This window comes from Macaca fascicularis, chromosome X, assembly GCF_037993035.2.
Source record: "Macaca fascicularis isolate 582-1 chromosome X, T2T-MFA8v1.1".
NCBI classification, from domain to species: domain Eukaryota; kingdom Metazoa; phylum Chordata; class Mammalia; order Primates; family Cercopithecidae; genus Macaca; species Macaca fascicularis.
This window is the reverse complement of record NC_088395.1, coordinates 98400255-98420166: the sequence shown is the minus strand read 5'-3', so window position 1 is coordinate 98420166 and position 19912 is coordinate 98400255. Positions and strand designations below refer to the sequence as shown.

The following is a 19912-nucleotide window of genomic DNA, read 5'->3' as shown; positions in this document are numbered from 1 at the left end:
AAGTAGCATGTCTGGTAAGAGGTAAGCACAAAACTGTGATCCATATCTGTCTGACTCCTGAATATTTTTCCATTACATCAGATTAGGAGATGTCATTGCGGGAACTTCACCCCAAAGTGCTCATTTAAAAATCATCTGATTTTTAGTTTTTTTCAGGAACCTCCAAACTGTTCTCCATAGTGGTTGTACTAATTTACATTCCCACCAATAGCATAGAAGGGTTCCCTTCTTTCTAAATCCTTCTCTTTCTGCTTTTCACTTCATATACTCAAACATATTTGCATTTCACTGAAATTTGCTCAAGAGGTCTGTAGCCTCCCATTTCTGAATGAATTTACTAACAAATATATCTTTACAATAGATCAGCATCAGTTGAGCAATGTTCCCACATTATATATCCTCTAGGTCAAAACCTTCAGATGATATATATCAGAATGTCTTATTTATATGTTTTGGGGCATATTTTTAACACTAGTTATTATGTAGACCATAGTTTGGCAGAATATTTATAAAAGTGTGAAAATCCCCTGAACATATCTATGTGAAACATGTACATTTGTTATTTCATTAACATATATTTTCCAAGATCATTCAAGTGCATTGTACTATTTCACATACCCCAATCTGAGTTATCTATTACTTTTTATACCATATAAGTAAGTAAAAAGAATTGATCATTAACTTGATAAACGTGGCCCCTCTGCACATATTTTGAAGAATACCAAATATTCAATCTATTCTTCTCTCTACCTTCTCCATCCTAAGACCTAAATCAAGCCAGGATAGGTTATTCAAATCAACTGATTGAATCTTTTTTGTTAAAAGGCTTACTTACCCTTTACAACAAATGAACACTCTGTTTTCAAATAATAGTTAAAATAATGAAAATATTTAACATTAACAGAACATTGACTAAAATTTAATCTCAATTTGATGATTAAGGATATGCTAAAGACCTTGCTTTGCCTTGAAATCCTCATGAAAAATATTTATCTATATATGTTCAGAAATGCTAGTAATAAATTAAATTGTTCTAGTCACTTGTCAAGTAGATTTATTTGGCACCATATCGAATGGCAAGATAAAATTTTTGTATCTAAAGTAATCACTAGGAAAAATTGACAGTCAGATTTCTGGATTCATTCTTAATGATTTGCTTATGTCAAGTTTTTGGCAGAAGCATGACTGGACAGATTAAAAGAATGAAGCTGGGCAAACTACTGATTTGTAAATAGCAGGGCTGACCTCCTTGTCTGATCCCTTCATAGATTAATGGAAACACAACTGTTTGAAAATGAATATACATACCATGAAAATTCATAATTCTCATGTAATTGAAAAAACTGCATTGATGAATTTTCTCCACTATGCTTTAAATTACATAAATTTTGAAAAATTGGGGTGATGGCTTATTCAAAATTTGAAATACATTAATATTTTTACTCTTTAAAAAATGAGACATCTTTAACAAAGCGATTTTAAAACGCACCTTAATTAGCTCGTAGTTTTGAACTCCGTTTATTCCTACGTCAGGATCAATGGCCGCTGGGAGAGTATATTTAGAGTTTATAGCCGAGTTCTCTGGAATTGATATGTTGATAACCGTTGTTGGGAACAATGGTGCATTATCATTTATATCTTCTATCAGAAAACGTATCTTAACCAGTCTAAATATTTCATCCGGCAAAATGGCAACCTCCACTTCATAAAAGCATTGCTCATCCGTTGGGATACCAACACATAATTTCTCACGATCAATGCGAGCGCCAGTAGTGAAGATCTCACCAGTACCCTCTTCAATTCGAATCAGTGGCACATCTCCGGTCTTGTACACTAGCTTGAACTGCATAGCAGATGATAAGGACTTGTTTGAAACCAGCGACAAGTTAAGGTCTTTCAACAAGTCGCCTATCAGGACGTTTTCTGGCATTTCTTCCCGGATGGTGTAGTTCTTCTCCTGGGCGCCAGAGTGGAACACCACGCATGCTAGGAGGACCGCGAATATGTACGTCCCGGACAACAAGTCCATAACAGGCCCACTTCTTACAGTTGGTCGTGTTAGCCCGCACAGCACTGACCAAGAGGAGAGAGAGAAGAGGGAGAATAAATTATTAAGAAGTCAACCCTAAACATGCATGTTAACAACAGTTGTTTTAAATTAAAATCACTAAATGAGATGTTAGCATAATTGAGACTCTGTTAGTGATAAATTTGTTTTGAATCAAATATTATGAATTTGTACAGTAAGAATAAAGATAAATGAAATAAGATAACTAAAGTATAAAAAATGACACAGAATACCTATAAAAGTGTCCACCATTGATAAATATATAAAAGATAATACTTTAATATACCAAGATAGTTAGAGAATACAAATAATTAAAATATTTAATTCAACAGTTAAGGGAAAATAACGGGTATTTGTTACAAATCACAAAATATAATCTTTATTCTTTGTTATAATATGGGTTTAAAATGCAATTATTCTCTTGGCAATGAATAATTTATACAATAGTCCATTTCTTCAGCTCTGGGGATCAAAGTGAAAAAAAAATTGATCTGGATAAAAGGAGACAAATAATTATTATAAAGGAGGGACTAAGAAAGTTTGATTTGAAGAAGAGAAGTTTGGGAGAGGAGAGGTGTTGATGTGACAAATGCCTAAACATTGTAACAACTATCATGTGCAAAGGGGATTAGAGGTTTTTTCTTTGGATAAGAAAAACAAGAATAGCTATTAATATAAAGTACAGGTAAGCGACTTTCAGATTGACATAACTGCTTATTAAAGGATTCTGAAAAAAAAATACATTTCAGGATATTTCAGGAGTGTATTCCATATCTTTGGAGGTACTGCACCACCAGATTAGATCTACTATGTTTGCTTTAGATATATAGATATGGTAGATGACGTCCAAACATTCAATGGGAGAGTTAGACTAGAAGACATCCATCCCAACCCTGAGAATTTATGTTTATAGAACGCAGAAGGTAGTTCATATAAAAATGGGTTTTCACATCTACAGACTAACAGGAATTACACAACTTCAAGGAAGAGCTTGAGTAGGGCTTGGAAATAAGAAAGGCATTTAAAAACAGTACCGAGTTGAAAGTGAGTCAAAAATCAATCTCTCTTGCTACTTCTCCCTATCATTTTTCACTCACTGAAAGCTTTAAAATTATTTCAGTTCTTCAACTCTTCTGACAAAATTCAAAGAGGAATTTTGATTTTCTTAAAATCTGCAAATTTTTTCTTCAGTTTCCTTTCGTAATTCTCAATTCTTATTCTCTATTTTATTTAATATATTCTCAAGTTTATATATTAAATATCTTTTAATCTCTAGTATAATTAAACATTCTAATGTGCTTCTTCTGGATGGTATTTGTAAATGATATGTAAACAGAATTAAATTTGCATCACACTGAGCTAAAGCCTATCAGATGTTATACTTTTATAACTAAATGAAAGTTAATCCAACTATTAAGGTATTTAGCAGTTTTGAAAACTCAGTGGTCAGATGGTTACTTAAAATTCCATTCCAGAAATGTATTAATGCATATATGTATCCAATTAAGGAATTTCTCAATATTTATTGGTATTTGATAACAACAACAAGTTTTAGTAATTGTTCTAAAAACAGGAGGACTACAGGATATAAATAAGTTGTTATGGATATTGTGCTCTGATTATGCCAAGCAACATGTTATATGAAATAACTGTCCCATTGCATAGCTGCACATCTGCATTTTTAAAAATATGCATATGCCAATGTTGGAAGACACAAAATTGGAAAAAAAGAAATCTTCCTATTTATAATCAATAATCAAATAAATGCATCTGTTGCAACAATTGAGATAGTTTGGGTCGGGAGTAGACTTTAAACATCTCATTAATTTTTATCACAAAATTTGAAAATATATGTTATGAATCCAACGACTTTCCTGTGTTGAGCATTTGGTATCATATATAAAATACGTTAGTTATGATAGTGAGTAATGCTAGAGCTGAAGACATTCTTTATCCTAGTAAAGAACACAAAAACACTGTTGCCTGTGTTATAGTATTTTTAGCATCATTTGTACAATGATGTGCATTGGGATTACATAATATAAAAGCTTGCTCAAAATTCAGTCTTGGGAATTTTTGGTTTTATACTCTGTTATGAAAGTGAGATTTAAAATACCCCATTGATACTACCAGCTAATATGCACACATATATGTGTTCTATATGCTGTGAATCTAGCATATATAAGAAGTTTTGGATGTTTATGTGATTTTATAAATGTCATGCAAACATAAGCAGAAATAAAAATGGGGCAGTGACAATTGGAATTAAAACTATAGCTCTGTTCTTATCTTACCCTTAGGTATTACACATTATTACAACTGGCAGAAGAATACTACAGACTGTTTTTAAAAACACTGCAGGATATTCTCACTTATAAGTGGGAGTTAAATGATGAGAACTCATGGACATATACAGGGGAACAACACACACTGGGGCCTACTGGAGGTTGGAAGATGGGAGGAGGGAGAGGATCCGGAAAAATAACTAATGGGTACTAGGCTTAATACCTGGGTGATGAAATAATCTGTACAACAAACCTCCATGGCACAAGTTTACTTATATAAACCTGCAAATGTACCCCTGAACTCAGAATAAAAGTTAAATTTAAAAAAATGTGATAAAACAACCTTGAATTCCTGGATACCAACCCTCCAAAAAAAAAAAAAAAAAAAGAAAAGAAAAGAAAAACAAAATAAACAAATAAAAGCATTGCATGCATGCTGCAATATTTCTACACAACAGAAACAATTAATGGAGCAATCTAGTTCCAAGAAGTCACCCTCTCCCAATCCATTCTAAATCTGTTCTACTCTATTTTTTATTTATTTTTTTTATTATACTTTAAGTTCTAGGGTACATGTGCACAACGTGCAGGTTTGTTACATATGAATACATGTGCCACGTTGGTATGCTGCACCCATTAACTCGTCATTTACATTGGGTATATCTCCTAATGCTATCCCTCCCCCCACCCCCACCCCATGACAGGCCCCGGTGTGTGATGTTCCCCATCCTGTGTCCAAGTGTTCTCATTGTTCAATTCCCACCTATGAGTGACAACATGTGGTGTTTGGTTTTCTGTCCTTGCGATAGTTTGCTCAGAATGATGGTTTCCAGTTTCATCCATGTCCTTACAAAGGACATGAACTCATGCTTTTTTATGGCTGCACAGTATTCCATGGTGTATATGTGCCACATTTTCTTAATCCAGTCTATCATTGATGGACATTTGGGTTGGTTCCAAGTCTTTGCTATTGTGAACAGTGCCACAATAAACATATGTGTGCATGTGTCTTTATAGCAGCATGATTTATAATCCTTTGGGTATATACCCAGTAATGGGATGGCTGGTTCAAATGGTATTTCTAGTTCTAGATCCTTGAGGAATTGCCACACTGTCTTCCACAATACCGTCATCATAAAAAAAATTTAAAATATGTTTCATAACTGGAAATTCATTCAGTGGTTTTAAAAATGGGGAAGAAATATTGAGAAAAAACTACCATTTCTAAAGCTTAAGTGAACATATATGTTGCCAACCTAGAAGGAATATTCACCCTCTAGTTAATAAAGAGTTTGAGATGAAATGAATTCATGTAGGTTTAGTCACTTATTCAACAAATACTTATTAAGCAATTTTTTATGTCAAGCACAGTTCTAGACACTGAAGGTACATCAGTGAACAAAACAGTTTATATTTGATAATATATTCTAGTATGTCTTTAATTCAGAGTTCAAATACTGTATAATTAACTCATCTCTGCTTCTACCAGGATATGAACATGCATGTTTAAGTAACATCAATCTCCAGATTTTGATTTCAACCCTCACATTTACCACTTGAAACTTTATTATATTTAAAATTAAGAGTTTTCTTTGAAAATGCTGAGTTTAATTCTTTGAATGAACAGTACAGAAATTTAGCTACTAAATATGGATATAAATAATCACTGCTGAGTCTTATGGAAGCATGGTACATTTAACTCAGATATCCAGGGAAAATATGCCTACATACATATCTTAACACATGTAAATTACATTCTAATTTTTCTGTCTCTCTTGAAAAATGTGACTAGATAACCTTAAATTTCTTTACCCTTCTCCTACAACCCACTCCTACTATAGATTAATGTTAGTTTGAAAATTGATAAAGGAAACAACACAAAAGAAGACAAAGAACTAACATTTTTGACAAATTCCAGCAGTACCCATGCTATTTAAGTGATGCCCTTTATCAGCAAGACATCATGGTTGGGTAAGCAATAATTGTATTTAGAGGTACACAATAATGACAATTAGAGAGAGCAAAATCAGAAATAAAATAAGCATCTCTGAAAATTTAGAGATATATAAAGCAAAAATGGAAGTTCATTTTATTATTTCTGAGTAAGTAAGGGAGCTATGCATCTACTATATGCAATTCTAGAAATTTCAAACCACACCACACAATTAATGTTCAAATGCTTTGTCAGAAGAATTTCAAGGCATAATTTCCTTGAGTTTTTAAAAACTTTTTCTTCATTATAGTGCTGGCTTCATTTGTAATATATTTAAATGAATTCTATGTGAATGACTGGATTATGTGCTACAACAACAAATACATGAGTGAATGGTTTATATGCTACAATTTTTGTACAATTTCTACAGTAGTACAAATTTAAGTATTACATGAAGATAAGAAATATCTATATGCTGCCTATTATCCTAACTCCACTTAGATCTCATCATTCCAATTATTTCAGTGTTTCATGAAGTCAAAAATACACCATTTAACGGCTATAATATATTAGGTGGTCACTACTGTGTTCTTGGTCTCACATACAAGCAAAACTTCTTTCACAGCCTGGGTAAACAATAAGGTAGTTCTTGAGGTTGACAGGAATCTAGAACATTGCAAGAAAAGTAACCACATTGGGAGAAAGACAAATTGGAGCAACTGATAACCTAATATTTTCAGAGGAACTGACCACAGCAATCAAAGGGGGGCAAGGGCATTGGCCGTCCAAATTTCTGTAACTATTTCCTCTGTATTCTGAAACTTGAGATGTCAAAATAAAAAATTTAATAAGGCACACTAATTATATAAGACTGGTTCATTAAGTTTTATTCCATAAAGAGCTTGCTTATTGTACTTATTGCACATGTCTAATTTTTCACATTTGGTCTAATCTTCTCTGAGAAAGTGGATTCCATCAATGCTGCTTCCTTCTCCAAATTCTTTATTGTTTGCTGATTCATTCTAGCATTCCAACAACAGGTAGTGTGGTGTTCTCTAATAGGGTTTCAAAATCAGATAATAATCAAGCTCAAATAGCACTTATAAGACAAATTATAAAGGTTGCTCTTCTATATTAATTTTTCTGGATTTTTGATATATGATTTAGGGAACATTTGAAACATGGCTTTACAGAATAATCAAGTAAGAGACACATTCTTTATGCCAAAAATATAATGTTTGTCTATCATCACACATTATTCTATTGCCTCAGGGTGAATGTAATATTGCTTGTTTCAGTATCTAATAATTATTTTACTGTACTTTGTCAATAAGTACCAGATTATCATAATAAATAAGTCCTAAACTCATCAAAGTTCAAAGGATAATTTCCACTTGGTGTAGTATTTTAATTGCTCTATGTGATTTCAAATCAGTTATTTCATTTAATCTATATAACTATGTGATATATATATAAATATCTATAGGCATTGCTTTATATATTAAATTTTTTTATCAAATAGGCATTAATTTCACATTCTGTAAATTCTCTAGATAATCACACTTTAAGAAGGTAACCAAAGGTCCCTCACATGTGCAAAAGAAAAGAGAAAGAAACAAAAAGTGATGGGCTTGGAATCTATTATTCATGGGTGAAATTATGTAGGCGGTATAGCATCATAAAATTAAAGAGATCAAGGGGTATGGAGAGGTGATGTTCAATAATGGAGGGTTCGGGCATGACAATTTTAGCCATTTGTTAACAAATGCGGTTTCTTCATATATATATAATGTGTGTGTGTGTGTGTAATATATATATATATATTTGTGTCTTCACTGGGTATTTGTTGAAAAGCCTATTTTGAGTTTTATATATAAGGATAAGTAATACTTCTATTAGTCACTATTTCATGAATTAATAAAACAGTACAGGAAAATGGGTAGCAATATATCTACCATATTAGTGTTTAAATTATCTATGTAGAAAGACCAATTAATATTTTACTGTTGACTGCTCACCTCCCCAAACTTCAGTACTAATTGCAATATCTGCACAAAGCACTTTATCAGATTACTCCGCTATATACGATGCATGTTCTAGCATGACTTAATTTATTTTTTGTTTGTGTTGGGTTCTAATTTATCAAAATTACAATGCAGTAAAATCAACAGTAGAAAGCAAATGAGATATAGCACCAGAATCTTGGAAATGATGGCTAAAAACAATGTCCAAGCCGACGGTCTGTAAAACAAATCAAGGTAAGATATTAGTTATCAAAAAATGAATTATGTCCATCAATCTATTGTTCCAAGGAACAGATAAATGACTTTCATCTTTAATAGTTGCATTCATTCACCCCATGAGACAATGAAGCTCTTCCTATTAAGATGACTTTGGAGTTGCACAATCCATAATCAGTAACTACACATACTAGAACACTAAGCAAAAATGACATAGCAAACTTTTAAAACCAATCTTACGACTTGGTTTATCAACTGCCTAATAACAGATGCCTCAGCCTAAAGGTTCAACAATATTCCTTCTCCTTTCAGTTCTCACTTTTTTACACATATTTTAATATTTCTGTGATTTTTGTTTTGTGTCACCTCAAAACCAAAAAAAATGGATAATCAATTAAAAGTGACAACATTAATTAATAAATGAATAGAAAAACAACTGAACCATAAATGTGACACACACAAGCCATATTTCAAATCTTCAGTTGTGATACACTTAAATTAGAGTAGAAAAAATGATAAAGAATTCTGCCTTTTAAAATGGAAGTTGCATTTATAAGTATAATCAAACACTACTTCATGGATAGAAAGAATAAATATCATTAAAATGGAATACTGCCCAAAACAATTTACAGATTAATTGTTATTCCTATGAAACTACCAATGACTTTCTTCACAGAATAAGAAGAAAACTATGTTAAAATTCATATGGAACAAAAAAAGACCCCAAATAGCCAAGGCAATCCTAAGCAAAAAGAACAAAACATGAGGCATCACATTACCTGACTTCAAACTATACTACAGGGCTACAGTAATGGTACTGGTATAGAAACAGACATATAGACAAATAGAACAGAATAGAGAGCCCAGATATAAGGCCACACACCTATAACCACATGATCATCCACAAAGGTGAAGAAAACAAGCAATAGGGAAAGGACTCCTTACACAATAAATCGTGCTGGGACATCTGGCTAGCCATGTGCAGACAATTGAAATTGGACCCCTTTCTTACACCATGTACAAAAATCAACTCAAGATGAATTAAATATCCATAAAACCCAAAACTATAAAACCTTGGAAGACAACCTAGGGAATTCTATCCTGGACAAAGGAAGTGGCAAAGATTTCATGATGAACATGCCAAAAACAATCACAACAAAAGCAAAATTGACAAATGAGATCTAATTAAATGTAAGAGCTTCTGCAGAGTAAAAGAAACTATCAACAGAGTAAACAGTCTATAGACACTTTGGGAGGCCGAGATGGGCGGATCACGAGGTCAGGAGATCGAGACCAGCCTGGCTAACACAGTGAAACCCCGTCTCTACTAAAAAATACAAAAAACTAGCCGGGCGAGGTGGCGGGCGCCTGTAATCCCAGCTACTCGGGAGGCTGAGGCAGGAGAATGGCGTAGACCCGGGAGGCGGAGCTTGCAGTGAGCTGAGATCCGGCCACTGCACTCCAGCCTGGGCGACAGAGCGAGATTCCGTCTCAAAAAAAAAAAGAATGGGAGGAAATATTTGCTAACTATGCATCTGACAAAGGTCTAATATCTAGCATTTATAAGCAACTGAAATTTACAAGAAAAAAACAACCTCACGAACAAGTAGGCAAAGTACATGAGGAGACACTTTTCAGAAGAAGACTTACATGTGGCCAGCAAACATATGAAAAAAAGCTCAATATCACTGATCATTAGAGAAATGAAAATCAAAACTTCAACGAGATACGATCTCACACCAGTCAGAATGGCTGCTATTAACATGTCAAAAAATAACAGATGCTGGCGAGGTTGCAGAGAAAAGAGAATACTTTTACAATGTTGGTGGGAGTGTAAATTAGTTCAACTATAGTGGGAAACAGCATAGTGATTCCTCAAAGAGGTAAAACCAGAACTACCATTTGACCAGTAATCCCATTACTGGGTAACTACCCAGAGGAATATAAATCATTTTACCATAAAGACACATGCACACAAATGTTCACTGCAGCACTATTCACAATAGCAAAGACATAGAATCAACCTAAATGTCCATCAATAACAGACTGAATAAAGAAAATGTGGTACATATACATCATGGAATACTATGCAGCAATAAAAACTAATTAGATCATGTCCTTTGCAAGACCATGGATGGAACTGGAGGCCATTATCCTTAGCAAACTAATGCAGGAACAGAAAACCAAATATTGAATGTTCTCACTTATAAATGGGATGGAAATGATGAGAATTGATAGACACAAAGAAGGGAACAACAGACTCTGGGGACTAATTGAGCATGGACCGTGGGAGGAGGGAGAGGAGCAGAAAAAATATTGAGTACTAGTCTTAGTACCTGAATGATGAAATAAGTTGTATAACAAACTCCTGTGGCATGAGTTTGCCTATATAACAAACCCGCACAGGCACACCTGAACCTAAAAGTTAAAGAAATAAAGCACATATTTTTCCCACTAAAAAATAAGTAAAATGGAATTTGCATTCATAAGTTAAAATAAACACTACTTCTTTTGTGTTCTTTAGTTTCACAATAAAAGCATGTACTGGGTTCAGCCTGGTTTTCATGAAGGAATAGCATCTATAAGAGAAAATTCAAATGTATTTACAGGATGTTCATACAAAGATAAGGTATAAATGTTAGTGGTCGTATAATTTTTCCTTTGTCTTTCATCTAGGTAAATACATAAGAAAATGTTTTCTCTATTTAGCAATATTCTTCATCAACTGTGGCTTAACACATTTTAACTCCAAATATAAATGTGATATTAACCATTTAAACTTCAATTTGGGCTTTCAAAATAACCTCGCTACATGTGAGAAAACTTAATTTTAGAGAAGGCCTGTTGGGTCCTGCTTCAAAAGTATTAGTATATTTGAAAGTGCAAAAAGATGAGCAGTAAAAATTGGACATTTTTCAAGACAACTCCCTACATAATACACAAAGATTTAGCTCTTCAAAAATAACAGTTTAGCTATAAAATTTATTATCTATAAATATCAGTTTTAAATTGAAACAACCATATAGATCCATAATATTTTATATTATGAATCCCAACTCAAAGCAAATGAATCATTCCAAATATATACCAACAATTTTAAGACATTATATTGAATGTATCAGTTCATGGATACTGTGCCAAATACACAATAAGTGCTTAAGAAATGTTCGCTGGAGATTCAGGTCACCAATTCTTTTGTTTTAAATCTTTTCTTCCAAGAGTATATCACTACAAGAACTGGCAAAGACTTCAAGAAATAACAGGAGTGATTTACAATAACTTGGAGTGTTCATTATTTTATGAATTTCATTTTATTCAAAAACCTAAAGTTTTCTGGTGATGGTGTATTTTACACATGATCTTCACCTGTAGTTATTTTCATTACAAATTACACTAAGTGGTTCTAAGGAAATCAGTTTTTCAAACTATAAGTAAAATATTTAAATTAATTTAACTAATCCTACATGTTTTCACAATATTTTTAGATTCCTCTTCTTTAATTTTTTTTCCTGTTTACCACTTAGGACAACCACAAACCCCACTCCAACTCATTAAGAAATGAAAAATGATTTATTCTGTCATTAGCCTTCATTAAGCATATTCCATGCCTTCTCACCACAAGTAAAGAACGAGTCTTCAAAGGAGTAATATACTAGCATATTGGAAGAAGAATGAAATACACCCCCCCCCTTTTATTTATAAATCAAGCAGTGCATTAACCTCAAAACAATTATAAGTAACTGTCAAATGGGAAATCAAGAATATATAAGTTCTGCCTCTACACAGTTGGATACAGTATTGCTTGCTGGACTAACAAACACTAGCCAAACTGTAATTGAGAAGTGTTCATGAGATGCTTTATTTGTATGTTTAAAATAATAATCTTTGTGTTTCACTGTGAACATATGCCCTTGTGTGCATTTGTGTGCGTGCATGTGTAGACAGATCACCGTAAGGAAAATTGCCAATTGAAATGCCATCATACTAAACAATAGTTGAAATGCAAGTGGTGTGATCAGGGTTACTCTCACATTAAGGCAGCCCCAAAATAGAACTTTCATTGTGTTCCATACCAATGCAATTTTTTTTTTTTTTTTTTTTTTTTTTTTTTTTTTTTTTGAGACAGAGTCTCGCTCTGTCGCCCAGGCTGGAGTGCAGTGGCGCGATCTCGGCTCACTGCAACCTCCCAGGTTCAAGAGATTCTCCTGCCTCAGTCTCCTGAGTAGCTGGGACTACAGGCATGTGCCACCATGCTCAGCTAATTTTTTGTATTTTTTTTAGTACAGACGGGGTTTCACTGTGTTAGCCAGGATGGTCTCGATCTCCTGACCTCGTGATCCACCCGCCTCAGCCTCCCAAAGTGCTGGGACTACAGGCGTGCCAGGTGCCCGGCCCACCAATGCAATTTTAAGTGAGTAATACATTCAGATAAAAACAATTATTTAAGTATTTGTGGTTATTGTTATTTTTATTTAACTATTGCACTGCTTATAAAAAATGTAATTTGTTTCACATTGGTTTTGAAAAAGAGATTACAAAAAAAGAAAATAAAGACGCCATTCTTTTCATTAGGTACTAGAGGCTCCAATGACTTGTGAGACTTTTTGGTTTTTAGAATTATAACTTACGCTGTAACGATTTCAGTTTGTCACAGAGTATAAAATATGTGAAAATGGCCAGTATTTCATTTTAAATTATAATTTCTATATAGCCAATAAACGTAAAATATTTTCCTATTCCAGAAAATATTAGAAATGCTGAAATATTTTATTTTTTCTTTTCAGAGATATCCAACTCCTTAACAGATATCATAGAAGAAGCTACAACAAACACAACTATTTTACACTTGCTAAAACTGGCACTCGCTCTAGGAAAGTGTGATCACATGGTGCATTAATTCTTTATATAACCTGATGACCCTGGAAAATAAAGACCAGTGCTCTTCATGATGAAATTACTTTGCATCAGGACTTGATTTATAGATAGCACAAGAACAAAATGAGAAATGAAGGTGATTGATTATGCCTTGAAAAAAGAACTCTCTTTTCCATACAATAGTTATATTTAGACTACAAGCATCCAGAGCTGTGCAGTCCAATATAATATTACTGTGTGTAGCTGTTAAAATTAAATTTAAGTCAGATTAAAAATTCAATCCCTTAGTTGTACGAGGCACATTTTAAGTGCTCAATTGTCCAGTGTGGCTAAGGACTTAAGTACTGGACAGCACAGATTATAGAATATTTCTATTACTACAGAAAGTTCTGTTGGACAGTACTAATCTAGCTCAGGAGATCAGTAACCTTCAGCTATGCCTGTACCCAGGACAGTGAAATGATGGCTAGAATATCCAATTGATAGGCACGGGACAAAAAAAGCATAAAATTCAGTAGTATAGTAAACTGTATTCTTGAATCATTTAGGAATGAGTAGTATTTTATAATTCTAAATCTTGAAACTATTACGCAGTGAATATTTTTAAGAGATTGGAAACTTGTTAACTCAAGAAGAAACAATCAAATCTCCCCTCCTTTTGAGTTAGAAATAACACTGTTCCAGATCCTCTGAGAGAATAAAAATGCACAGTTTTATAGTTATAAGTAAATAGTATCTTAAAATAGAATTATTTCATAAAACATTATATGATCCCAATGAGACCTATGTGATATGCTATATAAATAAATGTACTGTATCTGAGACATAAAAATTATGAAGTGATAATATGCCAAAATAACTCTCCACTTGATAATCTTTAGTATACTCGGTAGGGTCGATAGGAGTTGGGAATACTCACCATGTTCTTCTCATTTATCACCATCATAATCCTTATACAGATAGTATGAAGATTATGATGCATGACAGAAATCATTAATCCTTCAAAAACCTCAAACAGAAAAGTGAAGGGTATAGGGCAAATATCGTAATAGACAACTATGTAACTTCATCACTGTCTTGCTTTATGCAGTATCAGAAATGCATGTATACTCTAAATAAGTACCTGTGATACAGAATCATGCAATGCAAGCCATATTTTCTAACATAACCAATTACCCTTTCACTCTTAATCCATCTCCAATGTCCCTCAGCCCACACTGCCTCATCCTTCCTTAAATATGTGGTCAGAGCACTAACATACATTGGCTAACACAGTTCAGAAATTTTCTCATATTTCTACTTTTGTGCAGAATTTCCCTTGACCTCCAAGTTCTCCACAGTGCTGGATGCAGTCTTAATGAATGCTACCGAATTAACAATTTTTTGTATTATCATGTAATATGTGTTCTACAAAGAAATAATATTTAATGAAGCCAAAGACTCTGAGAGTTTTAAAAACGTACAGAAAACAAGTTTAATCACTAGTAAAAGCCATTAAGCACTGAAATGCAAATAGAATCCTTCAGTGTTCCCTACAAAACATATAGTCTTGTTCCCAATCCCTTTCTTCCCTAAAAAGTGAAAAGAAAAGGAATTCATTGCTATTTCTTATGAGTCAGCCCTTCTCCATTTTAATTTGTCTTTCCATTCTATTTGAACAGGAATGAACAAATTGGGGCAATGTATGGAAGATTTTATATTCTAATATTTTTAATTTTATATGATGATTTTCAGAATTTATTACATAATTATACACAAAACAAACTTATATATGCATTTTGCATATTTGGGATTTTTTTTTTTTTTTTTTTTGAGACTGAGTCTCGCTCTATTGCCCAGGCTGGAGTGCAGTGGCGGAATCTCGGCTCACTGCAACCTCCGCCTCCCGGGTTCAAGTGATTCTCCTGCCTCAGCCTCTGAAGTATCTGGGATTACAGGCACCCACCACCAGGCCCGGCTAATTTTTGCATTTTTGGTAGAGACGGGGTTTCACCATGTTGGCCAGGTTGGTCTCAAACTCCTGACCTCAGGTGATCCACCAACCTCAGCCTCCCAAAGTGCTGGGATATTTTTTACCTTTCCCATATCCACTATATAATGTTGCTTAATTAGTTTTCATTTACATTTACTTATTCCTTTCCCATGTGTCAATATATTAACATGTCAACATGCCAAAATATGCTCTTTCTTACAGAGTAAAATTTTACCTAATATTACTTTCAAACTAGCAATTAAGTCCACAGACTAAAACAAGCTAGAAAAAATAGGACTTTTATTTCTGTGTTGTGTGTCACATTAATGAGAAAATGCAAAATCAATTTTGTTCACATAGTCATTACCAAGTATATGAAAAAATAATTCGTTGATAGTTCATTTTACCATTCTCACAGAAGAAGACGTTTCATAGAGACATTATTTAAATATCCTTTCGGTTTGATTTTCTAGTTTTAAAAATAAATGAAAAATTTTTTCGTACACAGAATGAACTGAAAGACTCCATTTTTTTGCAACTGTCTTAATGAACAATATTGATGATTTCAGACAAACCATTCATTCAGGGCTTCACATCCATTGTAGCAAGACCATTCATTTAAAGCTATTGCAAAATGTATATGTTATGGAAATTGAGACAATTATTCATTTCCAATACTAAGAAATGTTTTATACCCTACTGAAAAAGTAAAGTCATAAAATGTTATTATATCCAAATATAAACTATCCTGGCAATAAGAAATTTAATTTTTTTAAAGATGTCCTAGCATGAGCTATGGAGCTGGACTGTCTTGTTTTATAATAAATCCAAGATCCACCACTCACTAGCTGTGTGACTTTATGCAAGTTATTTAAATTCTCTGCATCTTTGTGCAAAACAGTTAACAATTTTATCTACCTTACAGTGTTATTGTATACACTAAATGAGTTAATATATGTAAAGAACTTAGAACAGTTCCTGGAACATTAATGTTATATGTGTTTGTAATTGTTGATACTGTTATTATAAACTAAAAAAAGATAACATAAACAAAGGTATTTGTATATCCTGCACTCACAAAGACAAGTCTAATCCTGTGGGAAAAACTAAATGGACTTGAATTCTAATATTAACTATGCCTTTAGGTAGCTCTGACTTTGGACAAGTCATTTAGTCATTCTGTGCCTCATTTTACTCATTGAGGGTGAGTAGCGTTGAGATTTATCTCTAGGATCTCTTCTTGTTCTAGCCATCTGTGATTGAAAGAAGGTTTAATCATAAATACATAATCATTTGCATAATGGATCTCAATTATGAGCAATGCTACAGCTTTAAAAGATTTTACATCACAATTCCACATGCAAAGTCAAAATGTCTTTTCATCAAATGCATATTTCATATAATTTTCAGATTTAAAATTATGTTTATAAGGTTTAAAGACTGTGTGCTCTGTTTTAGGTAGTTAGTGATTTTATAATTGTTCCCAGCTTGGCAACAATTTTTTTTCATGTAATTTAGATTAAAAAGCTTATTTTAAAAGAGTATGTTAACGATTATATTCGACTTTCAAGGTGTGTTTGGTAATATTTTGGTAATAAAATTTTCTTTCAAAATTTTATAACCCTTCATAACATTTTCAAGAAAGACATATCCCAATGACATTTATCTTTAGATATTATTATGATTGGTTTTCAAATGCTTAAACTGCACAATGAATGTTTTTGATAAAACAGGGAACATGTTGACTTATTAGATGATTTTAAGTAATATTTAAATTTTTAAAGAACAAGTATAAATTGGGGAAAGTGGGGAGTCATTTTGATTGGATACATGTAATATATCTTGAAACCCTGTAATCCAGCACTGTGTTGAAAATATTAAAGCAAACACCTCACAAAATCAAGTGCATTTTGAAACAGTATTTGCAACTAAAATATGTGAACTATGTCAACATGATTTTGTGCTGAAAATAATAAAAACTTGACATCTCTAAATTTGATCACTTTAAAATAAAAAAATAATTAAAACCTGTTACAACTGACAACATTGCAACTTCATAATTTTTCACTAAGTACAGCTGCTAATTTTCAAGTGGAACTGTTAAAGAGACATTTGACGTAAGGACTGCTGCTCCTCTCTTTTTTTTTTTTTATTCAGAAGAAAAGTTGTTTAAAAAACAAAATATTTCCAAATATATTATCTATCCAACCAGTACCTTTTTGTGGTCTACTTCCATGTTTTTATGGTGTTGAATAATAAGTATTCATTATTTTGATAATCATTATAAATAACAACCAAACCAAAACAACAACAAAAACTGAAAGCAAAAAAACTATGTTTATTACGTTTCGAAATCTATAGAATCCAAACTCTGAGTCCTAGCATTCAAGGTCCTCAGTTAGCTGCTTCTAAGAAATGTATTTCTCTTTAATTTATAATCCATGACCTCTCCTCTTCAGCCAAGCCAAGATCTACTCTCTAGCTATAATATTTTCCACATCTTCTCTGATCATCAAAGGTCATCATCTGCTTCAGAGCAATTTAAAACTCATTTCCTCTAAGAAATTTTCAGATTAGCATCACATGGGGAAAATCTGAATAAGCATAAGAGTAAGGATAAGGTTAAATGTAAGTGCTTAAGGGATTTGTGGTTAAAATATAACAACTGAGTGATGGCAGTCAGCAAGAAAAAAGTCTTAAAGCAATGAGTTTTGTTTTTTTAACTTTAAAATGGAAACAAATCTCATCAATATTCAATTAGTATATTCCATTGCTCTTCTATTTTTCTTCCACTCCTTAAAAAGTACACAGAATATTGTTTGGAACTGAATAGACTGAATGTATTGTTGAATAAGAAATTTTCACCTTTGTTTAATTTGGCTTTACTATCTGAATGTTAATTTTTTGTAACTCCCCTCTACTATCTCAAGTTCTCTTAAAACCAAGCCTGGTACAAATATCAGGTCTATAAAATGTGGTGTATATATAAAGCTGCAATAAAGAACAAGATTATATTAAACTGTCAATGATTAAACTACAGACTGTTTTATTCATGGCAGTTTGTAAATTTAAGCTGTTTCTAAATATAGAAATAATGTGATGAGTTATATTCCAACTACGTGCAAGGGACTTGAATAATTTGGGAAGAACTGAGGCACAAGGGGAAACTGGTAGGAGTAGAGGATATGGAAAAGACTGCAGAGAAAACTTGGAAAGAATGAAGGTATTAAAGAGAGAAAAAGGATGATTGAGAGGTAAAGAATGATTTTGAGCCTTCGGACAAACTAACAAAATAAGAAGTACTCATAGAGTCTGAGCAACAAGTTGTTATGAAAACTTAACTGGGGAAAACTGTGGTGACAATGAAGACGGAGAACTTAAAAACTGGGTAGAGACTTGGAAAAAGTATAGACACTCAAAGAGAACAGGGAGAAATCTGGGGAAACTAACGGAACTGAGAATGACTTCAATGAATGGAAAACTTGAAGGAATGAAAGGTAGAGGGAGGGGGTGGGAAGATTTACCGGATCTGGGAGGTCCCAGGCACCATAAACAGTGGATTTATGTACTTGGAGAGAATGATGGAAGTGACAGAGGAGTAATGGAGGCAACAGAAGGGAACAAGAAAAAGAATGATGTAAAAAGTTGTTTAAATCTTTTCTTCCCTAAAGCTTAAAATGTCTGAGAAATTTAACAGTGATTAGAACTTTTAAGAGATTTCTTCTTTGAGCAATGTCAAGGGGAACATATTTCAGTATATTCTGCCACATGGACAAGAGAAACTGAGAATGAGTATTTACGACAAATAAATTAAATACATTATTTTTAAGTGTATTACATTATTGGAGTATTGTGACAAAGTTGTGGGGGTGCACTGGAGTACACGTTAATCACTAAGTGGACAAACTTAAATGAGTTTTGAATAAATCAAAACCTCCCAAGCAAGAAACTGAACATAACTTCTAAATTTGGTTTAATTAAATAGAATCCTAAACATTTTTTTATTCATCTAAATGGGGATTTGGGGGAATAGCCTATTAGTTTATTAAATCAAATCATACTCCTACAAGTGCAATAAAGTCTGTATATTTATTCATTAGAATACTCTTCTTGTTTGTTAGTTAGGTGTCTATTTGTAAAATATATTCTGTGTACCAGGCATTGGAAATGCAAAACTGAGGAAGAACAGTCCCTCTACCTAGGGTGCTCGTAGAATACACAAGTATTTGTTCTGAAAACAGGTACTTCTGGAATTTTTCAGTACACTGATAACTCATGGTCCTAAAGACATCTTTGCACGATCCAGAAAAGCCTTTACAACTCCATTGTTTACCATCAGTAAACTGTCAATTTCTTAGAAATTGTCAGTCCACTGATGGCATGTGTGGCCATCCAGGTCAATCCAGGTAAATTATGCTTACTATAATTTGTGGGATTTTTGTTGTTGTTGTTTTACATCTCTCCCTACATGATATCAGTATACTGGAATATAGACTTCCCCTTCCTCTCATCCAATCTCACTGTTAACATTTTAAACTC

The 19912-nt window shown here is 33.0% G+C and overlaps 1 protein-coding gene across 11 annotated transcripts in view; it reads right to left on the bottom strand.

The window, feature by feature from the left end:
- The window catches only part of PCDH11X (protocadherin 11 X-linked), an 800164-nt gene that overhangs the window by 748015 nt on the left and 32237 nt on the right, over positions 1–19912 (bottom strand). For 10 of the 11 annotated variants that reach the window (XM_045383951.2, XM_065538520.1, XM_045383952.2 and 7 more), the window contains one exon: positions 1490–2073. In XM_045383951.2, the coding sequence (XP_045239886.2) occupies positions 1490–2073 (584 nt within the window). Of the gene's footprint in view, positions 1–1489; positions 2074–19912 lie in introns of those variants that run through there. The other variant, XM_074028910.1, reaches the window with a different exon arrangement.